Here is a 12460-nt window from a genome sequence, read left to right on the forward strand (position 1 = left end):
TTTAATTCTGTCTCCCTATAAAAATATCAAAGACTTTAAAAGAGAAAAACATCGACCAAATGCTGCTGAAATTTATAAACTTATGTGAAGTAACAGTGAAAACAATCATGTTAAAAAGAAGATGGGACGCTTCTCTTTCCCCAACTTTAAATTATACTACAAAGCTATTATAATAAAAAAGTATGGCAGATTCCCTAGAATAGACTATTTATTCTAGAATAAAGGCAGATTCTCAGACTAACAGAATGGAATTGAGAGCCTAGGAACAGGTCTTCAGATATATAAAAAGCTAATTTTTGACAAAGGAGAGAAGAGAAGAGCAAGGGAAATCTCATTGGTAAATGATGCTGGGTAAACATGTGAAAAATGATCTTAAACCTCACTCACAAAAATCAATTCAAAATGGATTAATAACCTTGAAGTAAGACCCAAATCGATAAATTATATTGAGGAAAAACATAATCAGAATTTTTATGACATTAAATCTAGAGGTAAATTCAATGTCAACTGAATTCAATAATTCAACGTCATTGGTCAAACAAATGAAGCAAAGATAAACAAATGGTAGCACATCAAATTAAAGCTTTGTTGTACAAAAACAAAAATGACTAGTATAAAAAGACACCCCACATACTGGGACAGAATATTTTCCCACCATTCATCTGATTAAGGCTTAATATCTAAGATATATAAAGCACTTGTGAAACAACAAAATAATAATCATTCCCCGTCAAAAGATGGGGAGAAGAGACCAGAAATTTATTTAAAGAAGACACAGAAATGGTCAAAATATAGTTTGAAATAAAGCTCTACATCACCAATTATCTGGGAAATGTAAACCAAAACAAAAATGAGTTATTATTTTATACCAGTGAGACTGGAACACATTAAAAATAGCAATTATTACAGGTAGGTGGGGTGAAAGGAACCCTCCTCTACTGCTGGAATCTCAAAAGGTTCAACCCTTCTGGAAAGCAATAATATTTGAGAATTGAACTTCTCAAATTTTGAGAATTGAACTTCTCAAATATTGAGAATTGAACTTCTATATGACCCAGCAATTCCATTTCTCAGCACCAAACCCAAGGACCCCAAAACTCTATTTAGAAAAGACACTTGCACTCCTATATTTATTGCTGCACTATTCACAAAAGTGAAAAACCTGGAATCAACTCAAGTCTCCAAGAACAGACAACTGGATAACTATGACAATATACACAATGGAATACTAACTACCACTTGGCCGTTAGCAAAGATAAAATCATGTAATTTGCCGCTATGTGGATGGAACTGGAGTATATCAAACTGAGTGAAGACACCCAGGAGAGGAGATAGGAGAGGGAAGAAAAAGTGACCCAACGCAGCAAACTCTGAGAATTGGTCTTCCTTGGGGAGGACAGGGGCTTCAAGGGGGCACCCTGAGCTTTGGTACTGGAATGCTACATCCATGGAACCCTGTCATCTTCAGTATCGTAAATCATGGTGACAGAAGTAAAGCTAAAAGCCAAACCAAACCCATAAAGATAATTACTCAAACCCAATTAACGACAACGAATTGTCTTTATTATATCATTCAAATAATATATTTCAGGCCAAATCCTATGCATTTTATCTCAGAAACTGGCCACTATCTGTATACCTATGCGTGTTTTAGAAATAAGAATTATTCTGAGAAGTTCAGCTTCTATATAATGATATATTCTTCTGTTTCTCAGTCATCTGTTTTCCTCTGATACTGCTCAAAAGCCATCCCTTTGGAAAAATAAGAGCCAGCACAGCTTGCAGGGTGTCAGTCCATCACGCCATCCGTATTTCTGGTTTCTCTTACGTCCTTCCTAAAGTGAAGGCTTCTCCACAAGTCTCAATCACTCGATTTACCAATTTAAAGAGCTATTTGGGGATAGGTTTAAAATAGTAAAGATTTTAAGTAATATCACTTTGTAAGCATTGTTTGGTACTCCTGTAAGGCTCTTTTCAGTAATTTTCAGGAAATATGAAGAAACTATAAGAGTTGGAACATTTGTCTCTTACAGAGATGTTTAATAGTATTTTATTTTTAGCACTGGGTCCACCGGCAACTTTCATATATGGACTAATATAAAGGGTGGAAGCTATACATATATTTACCATATACAGTAGAAAGTTACAATAATTAAAATTTGAGCTGAGTTATCTTGCAGTGAAGAACAATCTTTCCTCAGAATAGTGTACTGATGGGCTGGAGCAATAGCACAGCGGGTAGGGCATTGCCTTGCATACTGCAGACCTGGATTCGATCCCCAGCATCCCATATGGTCCCCTGAGTACCACCAGGGGTAATTCCTGGGTGCAGAGCCAGGAGTAATTCCTGTGTATCACTGGGTGTGACCCAAAAATTAAAAAAAAAAGAATAGTATACGGAATATTCAGAACCTGAAAAATGCTTTGAGATTGCCTAGGAATCCTCATATTAAACACAAATTGTCACTCAGTGTTTAATATAGTGTTACAATTATTTTAAAAGTTGTTTCTATTTTTTGAACTACTTCTATTAAAAGAGCTTGGAAAAGCAAAGAACTGCCAAAGATTTTTTAAATAAGTCAGCTATAAATGCTTAGGAAACATACTTATAAACTGTGTATTTATTTGGCTGCCAACTTTTAATTTCTCAAAAATTTGGTGCTAGAAGGAGGTCATGGAATTAAAAAAGATTGGAGGGAGTCAGTGGGAAAAGCTCGTAGCTGACAAATCTTCAATTAGAGTCCTGCACAATAGCATGTGCCAATACCATTTGCATGGTATATTCTAGAAGATTTGCAAATGAAAGTGTTCAAATTAAAGAAAGAAAACTAGCTGGTTCCTTCAGCAATGAGAACTCTAAGCACATTTATGTGAATCATAGCATAAAATCCTATACAACCTGTTTTCAGTAGCAATTAGGTACCTTTTTTTTAGAAACATAAAATATATTATTAAGACAGAGTGGAACCAAAAAGTAGTTATATTTCTCACCTGTCTGTAAAATGAGACGAGAACCATGACATTCTAGAGTTTAATTTTCAGGGAATTAATTACTGTGTTCCAAAAATTATTCAAAATCTGTTGGAATCTTCCCTATTTGAAGAGGAATCTTCCCTCTTCAAACCAAAAAGTGCCCACTGTAAAATAATCACTTTATTTTCCTGTCCAGAATGCTAATGCAGTCTAATTATCAATCTTTTACACTACATTTAGTTTGCAATGGCTCTGATAATTTCCAAAATCTATCTTTAAAGGAATAAAAGGATGCAATTTTTGAATAAAATCAAAATAATATGCTGAAAATCATAAAAGATTAAAAATGAAATATCAGCTTCCTGAGGGAATTGGTACAAGGCTCTTCCAAGATAATTTGGGGAAAGAAACAATGTTGAGTGAAATAGAAATTTCAGAATGCTTAGTGGCATCTGTCCCATTACTTCAGCCACAAAATTCCAGGTAAATATTAAACTAATAAGGGAACATGATATTTGAGCCAGTGGAATCTTAAAGAAATGCAAAATTAAGATAATTTAAAAATCATTTACAGACTGAGTCACATAGCTGAACTGACCGAGTGTATGCGGTGGAGGGGGGGGTGTCTGGGTTCAATCTCTGCCACCGCAGGATCCTCTGAGCCCAGAACTGGGAACAGTCATGAGCCCTCCCGTGTACGCATCCCCCAGTACCCCCCACCACCTCAGTATGACAAGTCAATTCTGGATTGGCTGGAAATAATTTTACTGAATATCCACAGTGTATGTCCTATAATCGGCAAACTATTTGAGGCTTAAAGACTAAATCACTAAATCCCTGAACATGTAAACTGGGGGAAAGAAGATGGGGTAGTGAAGAGATGGAATGGAGAGAAGATTAAAAAAGGAGACAGCAAGGGCGGATGCTGGAGACCCCGGAGCCAGGGTCCTGGGGAACAGAGGACACTGCATGTGTGGACACTGGGATGGGCGTGCAGGGGACGCCAAGATCAGGGGGTCCTCATGCCCAGAGTTGGGAGGAGAGTGTGGCCACGGGAGGGGGTAAGCCTCAGCATGGGTTCTGAAATTCTGCCCTGCACGTGAGTCTAAGAAGGAAAGGTCTGGGGCCAGAGCGACAGTACAGCAGAGAGGGCATCTGCCTTGCATGGGGACAACCGGGTTCGATCCCCAGCATCTCATATGGTGCCCCCAGCACCACCAGGAGTAATTCCTAAGCGCAGAGCCAGGAGGAACACCTGAGCTTTGCTGGTGTGGCCCCCAAACAAAACAATCTAACAGGCGAGAGGTGCCATGTGCCTTGACCTTCGGTTATGAAAGTGCTTAACTAGCGTCGGAGGAAAGGTCTAAGGGAGGGGGATGGAGATCAGACCAGAGGTGACAGAGGGTCGGTGGGGGAGGGTCCTGGACACTGGTGCTGATGAAGGTACAGTAACTTTTAACATCATCATCATCATCATCATCATCATCATCATCATCATCATCATCATCATCATCATTATCACTTTTAACATCACTACCATAACTTCCAACAGTCTTGCAACCGTATCACCTAGCATGATTTTTTTAGAAAAAGAAGTTTTGTCTAAGAGAGAGAGGCTGGGAAGACACGGCAGAGAGGCGAGTGACCCTGTGTGTGTGGGATGGGCTGGGTCCCCATCGGGCAGGGGAGGGTGGCAGTTCCTCGGGGTACCAACCCCGAGTCTCTAGTTTCCGCTCCTCAGGATGGCTTGTCTCCAACATTTCCTATGATTTGTTTTCCGAAGATTTGTCCTCTTGGGGTTTAACCTTTCTAATTCTGGGTGTTAAATTCTTTTTTAAAAATTAGCTTTCTAGCTGAAGCCCACCTGAGTGTCCCCGTCTTTCTGCCCTCTTGGGGGGCTCGCTCCCTCTGGGCCCTGCAGCACGTGTGTCCAGCAGCACCCAGAGCTACCTGTCCTTTGCTCTCTCACTTCCTTCCTCTCTGCTCCCTTCCCACCTTCCCGCTCTTGCATCTGAATCTGTGCAAACAGTTTCGATTGCCTTCTTGCCTCCAGCCACCACTGCAGTGCACCTGACCTCCAAATAATTCTGCACACCGCGCTTCCTGAAACTGACAGCGTTCTTTGCTTTGCTGTTTTAACACCCTGGGAAGCAGCCACTCTCTTCTCCGGCCCCGTCCTGCTTCCTCTGCGCCCACACACTCTCCAGGTCTGGCTCTTGGCAAAACTGAGCAGCGACGCTCCACAAAGCCTTGTCCTTCTCTCTGCCCGTGTCCCTCTATTTAAGGTAGTAAAGCTTTCATTAGGACTTAATGCACTCAGATCCCTTGTCTTTAAACTTTTCTGAGCCATCAAACTTTTTAAGAAGGTGCTGGGAACCATGCACTCTCTCTCTCTTTATTTCTAAGTTTTATTGAATCACCGTGAGATAGCTTTCATGTTTGGGTTACAATCTCACAATGATCAAACACCCATCCCTCCACCAGTGCACATTCCCCACCACCAATATCCCGGGTATACCCCCCCCTTTCCCACCCTCCCCCTGCCTCTATGGCAGACAATATTCCCCATACTCTTTCTCCACTTTTGGACATTATAGCTTGCAACACAGACAGTGAGAGGCCATCATGTTTGGTCCATTTTCTACTTTCGGCATGCATCTCCCATCCCAACTGGTTCCTCCAGCCATCATTTTCTTAGTGATCCCTTCTCTATTCCAACCCATGAACTCTCTTATCCAAATATTTTTTTTAGTTTAATAAAGTTAGTAGACTCTTTGAAGCCTATAGTTTCTATTTGGATCAGTGGATCGCAAGCAAAGAATTTCTGATCAGAACATCAACACTTTTCATTGTTTTTAATCAATTACATTTCTCAGTCTCTCACTATGATCTGATCCTCATGGTTCTGAACATAGGTTTAGGTACCTACACAACATTCGGCTATTGAGTGGCTGAAATTGCTCTAAGACATTCCTAAACTATGTAGATGACATATGATGACAAAATTATTTGATACTTTCTATTCCAGAATCTTACAGAATGTGCCACTGCACATCACTCACGTGATTAGTTCCTTTTTGAGATCTCTTGCATGGAGCTTGGGTTTAGGACTAGGAATAGAGGACTCTCCAGGGAACTTCTTTTCTTCTAAAGTTTCTAGGGCGCTGACTGGGTCTTTCTGGAAAAAAAATGAATGCACAGAAGGGATTAAAGAACATTGAGAAGACAACTTACTTGAAGTTAGCAAAGTAGAATTTGAGTTTTGACTTAAAGAGTTCCAAATAGCTAATACTAGTTAGTAGCTAATGTTCCTCATAGAATTTACAGGTGAAATAATAAGATGATGAACACAAGGCTATATCCTGATTGCTACACATTTTTTATTCTAAGTGATAAATAAGATATTTAATCTATGGGGCTAGTTTTAGATATATTTTGGTAAATGAAACAACAAAAGCATTTCATGGCATATATAATTAAGCTGCTAATTTAATTGTATAAAATTATATATAAATATAATAACAAATTTATATATTTGGCTTTTGGGTCACACCTGGCGATGCACAGGGGTTACTCCTGGCTCTGCACTCAGGAATTACTTCTGACGGTGCTCAGGGTACTATATGGGATGCTGGGAATCAAACCTGGGTTGGCCGCATCCAAGGCAAATGCCCTACCTGCTGTGCTATCTCTCCAGCCTCCTAACAATATTTTTTATGGTTAGTTATATAACAAGTACTTCACAAAGGACATAGGGTTACTAGCTGTTTATCTACACAGCAGTAATTGGTAAGGGAAAGAAATATTGTAAAATTGAGTCACACAAAGTTTTAAGCAACAGGAAAAAAGTTTAGGTTGCAGAATATCTCACAAATAAGTATGATTATTTAAATTTAATATTTAAATTCATGTTTGGCTTAATAAATATTTTATTTTATTTTACATCACTATTTGTTTTTCTTTTCTTTAGTGATGCAAAATAGTTTTATTAAAAGAAATACTTAGAGAAATGTGAGGGGGAAAGAAGAGAGATGTGTTCAAAGAAAGACATTTTAAGAGAGAGCACGGGCTTTTCTAGAGCGGGAGAAAAACGCACTTCCTGCTTTTAAGTTCCTTCTGGTCAATTATTATCTTGCAATGCTTTATTCATTTAATACAATTAATTGTTGAATATTTATTTTCCTGTCTTAATAATGATCTTGATTACATAAGGAAGTTCACTGATCCTTTCAAATAATTTGTTCTGTGATATATAAAATCTTATAGAAACTCATGTTTTTTTTTCTCAATGACATAACTCTTTCATCTTTAAACTTTTGTCATAATATAATACTTTATGAATTTAATATTTAGTTTGTATTAATTTAAGATTGAAACAAGACTATAGAATGAAGATATAGTAAACTGTACTCTAAATCTCAAAAGTACTGATAAATTAAAGGTAAAAAACTTATCTTCAATAATCTAAGAAAAAAATGAGATCAAATGGATATGAAATTGTAGAAAAATATGATTTTTTAGAATCCTGAGTCTACTTTCAAAATAAATAGAATAAAAGTCGCTAAATTTTTCCCCCAAGAAGAATATTTCTAACCATTGAACTTGGACACAAAAGCAAATTCAATGTTTTCATTACTTACTTGGATAACAATTTAATAATTTAATTTACACAAGGCCGTACAATGGTAAATATTTTGGCAAAGTATCTTAAGCGGCACTAACAACAGAGCAAAGTAGTACAACCTGATTTGGCATAATTTATTGCTTGATATTAATTACAGTGCTAAGTATTCCATTGTACTTTATTATAAATGCTGAAAATGGTTTTTTACATTTATGCATTCTGCATTATAAGATATAAGAAAATATGCTCTTAAAATTTTTACTGTATGGTTAGGCCTACAATGAATGATTTCATATGTAATGAACATGTATAAACTTTCTTCTTGCAATTATTCCCTAAGCAGTCCAATATAACTACTATTTACATATTTCTTACATTGTACTATATATTACAAACAATTTGGAGATGATTTAAGGCCTATAAAGATATACAGAGTTTACATGCAGATATGTGCCATTTTCTATAGGCAATTTGAATATCCATATTTGGTGGGAGGTCTGGAACCAAACCTCCAGGGGAACAATGACAAATATAGTGAAAAATATATGTCACTTAAAAATCAAAGCAAAATGTGCAGTTTATTAACATTTGTCTAGTATGATACTTTTAAATGTCTCTTCCATAAAATTCATAGGAAAAGATATAAATGATGCTTGCCTGTTTACTATTTTACAGTGTAAATGTTTCAAGTGAAGCAATTCCTAACAATAAGGCCTTAACTCTGAAAATATTATCACTTCTGTCAGTTGGTGCTATCTAGATTTGGGTGGATCATGATTTGCATATAATTTATCAACATCTCAACTTACTAAAAATTAGACACAAATGCAAAATCTAAGATTGTCTCAGTGTGTAACAGCCTTTTGTTGTTTAGCTACTGAACTTTTCACACACAAAAATGTCTTAAAGTAAAAAGATCAAATTTATTATTTTATTTCAGAGAGCTAGCTATAACTCTCTGAAAGAAAATAATCTTCACGATGGCATACACATGTATAACGATAAAAATTTATCAATGTTCCAAGCCGAATTTGTTTTATGTATTATTATGACAGGAAAACAAATTTTTGAAATAAATGATTGATTGTGAAGGACTAAATTATTTCCTTAAAATGCATACAAAAATAATTATTGATCAATAATCAGGTATAGTAATATGTGGTAATGATTTAATGGGATAATTTTATGGTAACTTTAAGAGTGTTACAAATTCTTACGGATGCAATTGAATTTTTGAAGCAATCATTCTTATTTCTTTGCTTCATTCTTATCTCTTTGCTACGTTCATCAATAAAATAATTCTTTTCATTTATTTACTTGGAATCTCCCTTGGCATTGCTCAAGGCTTCCTCTGCGACATGCCCTGCATCCCTGCAGGGGGTGTTTGGGGGACGGTGAGGGTGGCAGGGATGAAACAGGGGTCGGCTGTGTGCAGACGAGCAGCTTACGTCTGTGCCACTGCCTCGGTTCTCCTTAGAGAGCTACTAGTTTGCTCAAATAACCACCTTACGTAAGATAAACTCCTAAGTATCATGCACCTGAAGAGATCTATACTATTTGTACATTTTTATTTTAAGCGTCACAGTGTATTTTGAAGATCGTAATTTTATCCTAGGCCTATGTCAGAGAGAATTTGGCATTTATTTATGTGTTTAGAGTAGATGTGTTCAAAGGAATTCCTTTAATGTACAGATGGAAGTTTATATTGATTTCAGTAAAGACCAGAACATAATGGTAACATGAATAACAGATAATAGCATCTGGCACTTTTAACATTTTGAGCCCTGAAATCTTTGGAGAACTGACAGTTGAATAAAACTGACAGCCCTAGTTATTTCTCAGCACTTTCCTTTTGAGATATTTTGAGTTTTTTCCAGATTCAGGATTTTTTTTTTTAAGGGGCATCTGGACAGGCTATTTCACTGAGAGAGATAGACAATATTTCCTGAAAATTACCGCCAAAATTAAGCAACTGTTGTGCATATCAACCAGATAACAATGCATTAGAAATAATCTGCTGCAGGTTTATTTATATGTATAACACAACATATTTGTATGTGTAACACAACATACACATACACGTGTATGTGTTAGGTCAGGGATCCTGGGGAGGGGGAGAAAGATGTGTGTGAGGGAGCAGAAACTAGTTCTTATTCTTTATCTCTTCCTACCCTTTAAACATGGATTCCCCATTTTTACAGAGGTGCCATGATTTACAAGACTGTTAACGAGAGGGTGCATCCACTGGAACTGGTCGGTTCTCAGAGGGTCAAGCATGTGGCCTGGGGCACATCCACCCTAGCTGGTGGACGTCAGTGAAGAGGAGACGCTGGCCAGTCCCTGAAAATGGCCTGGGGTGTCACGCCAGGAGAAACTTTGGTCCTGCTGTACTCGGGTCCCCACCCACTTAACTGAATGTGGGTTCATTTAAAAATATGTTCCTTAATGACTTATTGCCACTGATGTTTGGTTTGCATACTTATTTTATGTGCGTGGATACATATCTGGGTCATGAATAGTGTCCTGGGCAAATTGGGGATGGGAATTTAATCCCTGCTCTAGATCACTTTTGCTTTCACTACATTTTTGTTCATTTCCCCTTACTTTTTCTTTCTTAATCTTTCTCAATATTTTCCATCTGTTTATTTATTTTTAGTTTTTGGGTCACACCTGGCGATGCACAGGGGTCACTCCTGGCTCATGAACGCAGGAATTACTCCTGGACATGCTCAAGGGACCATATGGGATGCTGGGAATCGAACCCAGGTCTGCCTCGTGCAAGGCAAATGCCCTACCCACTGTGCTATCACTCCAGCCCCTATCTCTGTTTATTTTGCATCTGCACCTCCCCGCCCCCGCCATTTCCTTTTTCCTTCTCTCAACCGTCTTTTGATTTTTCTCTTTGCTTTAGGGAACTGCATGTCTTAATCTTTTGTTTGTTGTTTGTTTGGGGGGCTATACCTGGCAATGCTTAAGGGTTACTCCTGGCTCTACACTCAGAATCACCCAGGTCAAGCACCCTTCACTGTCTATCTCCCTGGTCCCCATTTCTTAATCTCTTGGTGACCAGGGACTAACAACTTAACCCCCTTGGGCCTTAATTTTCCCATCTAAAACCTTTGGAAATAATCCTGCTTGAAGGATGGTTAGGCTTATCATATATTAGGCACTAAGATCTATTATCTATATTCTTATTGAGTATGATGTCTTCTGATACCATCACATTCTGCATGTTGAATATAATTATTTTTTTTTTTCAAATGAATTCCTCTCCATTGTCAGATTTCTCCTTTTCAGAATTCAGCACAGGATGTGAATGCTCTGGGTTACTCTGGCATGAATGGAGACACAAGAGCACTGGATAAGAAAACACACTAGGAAACCGTCAATTTGTCAACTCAAACCTGGGACAAGCACTTCAATTCCATGAACTCTGCATCACCAAAGTCTTTTATTTTTCTCTGTGACAGTGAATTTCCACATGGTTGTACGTTTTAGATTTCAGAACACTGAGTTCAAAAGTTGTAGCAGTAAGTCTGTACTGTCAGACCTAGAATAGGCGAACCATTCTAAAAAGAAGAAATCTAAACTCAGCAGCCCCTCCCCCATCCCCAATAATTTTCTGGGAGATAAAACACTGTCACTGATATGTTATCATTATAGTAAAGCAGTCCAGTTGAATTCATAAAGCTACCAACAGGAATCGAGATGTTTTGTGGAATTACAAAAAATAAAAATGGAAATTAAAGACAACATGTCTAAGAAACAGACACGTCATTTCCTGACGCAGTGATAAGCAAAGCTGAGGACGACTCTTGACTTACTGGTTTTCCAAAAGGAAGACTCAAACTACAGAGGGAGAATGCTGGCTTTTTTACTGAGAGTGCAACATTATAGCTGATGGCAGACAAACCATGGAACCCCAAATGCAGATAACTCATTGGAGGCAAATTTATTTCACAGCAGTTAATGATTAGACTCAGTTTCTTTCTTTCTGTTTGCTTTAGAGCCACACCCAGCAGTGCTCAGAGCTTACTCCTGGCTCTATGCTCAGGGCTCACTCCTGGAAGGCTGTGGGACTCTATGGGATGCCGAGGATTGAATCCAGGTGAGCCGCATGCAAGGCAAGTGCTCAACCCACTGTACTCTCTCTCTGACACACGCCCACTTTCTGACCCTCGGTAGGACTGGAAAGAATGTGAAACGAGGTCCACTTAAATCAGAATCATGATGAGGAGGACAGAAAGCTGAAATCCTGACCCTGCATGTGACACGAAGGACCCGCCCAACAGAATGGGTTTATCCCTGTGGGATTCATCCAGGAACAAAGATGTAGTTATGCATCTCTTATAAAGCACTGTCTTTTCTGTAATATATGTGACTTCCACTGAACTTTCACCAACACATCTGTTGCTCTAGACATTTAGACTTTCATTTAGTGGCATGGGGTAGAATATGCCAATGATAACAGATGAGAATAAGCAATCCTGTGCATCAGAGGGCATTCACCTTATTTCTAAAACGGACTTGCATGGCGTGTGACTGAAAAGTCGTCGTCTCTATTTGTTGCTGTTTCCCACAGCCTCTACAGCAGCCCAAGATTTGCTTCTGTCGCAGATCAACCGCGCAAATCAACCAGTTAATATGAATAGCAACTGCTTGTTGGGTTATCAAAGCAGATCAGAGTTAGACGTAACCTTTGAACCTTTTTACAAGCTTTAATGATGGAGGGAGTAGAGGGGATGCACGTCTGCAAGTTCTTGGCTGTCTCTTAAGCGCCGTCAGTCTGTTATGTGCAGGGATACATTTATGTTTGTTAGAGACAATCATGTTTTAAGAAATCACTCCTTTGAAAAATCATGA

At 38.3% G+C, this 12460-nt stretch overlaps 1 protein-coding gene across 4 annotated transcripts in view; it reads right to left on the bottom strand.

The window, feature by feature from the left end:
• ST18 (ST18 C2H2C-type zinc finger transcription factor) overlaps positions 1-12460 on the bottom strand; it is a 147398-nt gene that overhangs the window by 28101 nt on the left and 106837 nt on the right. For all 4 annotated transcript variants that reach the window (XM_055128756.1, XM_055128757.1, XM_055128758.1 and 1 more), the window contains exon 13: positions 6036-6151. In XM_055128756.1, coding sequence (XP_054984731.1) covers positions 6036-6151 — 116 coding nt within the window. The remainder of the gene's footprint in view (positions 1-6035; positions 6152-12460) is intronic.

Source organism: Sorex araneus, chromosome 2 (assembly GCF_027595985.1).
Source record: "Sorex araneus isolate mSorAra2 chromosome 2, mSorAra2.pri, whole genome shotgun sequence".
NCBI lineage: Eukaryota > Metazoa > Chordata > Mammalia > Eulipotyphla > Soricidae > Sorex > Sorex araneus.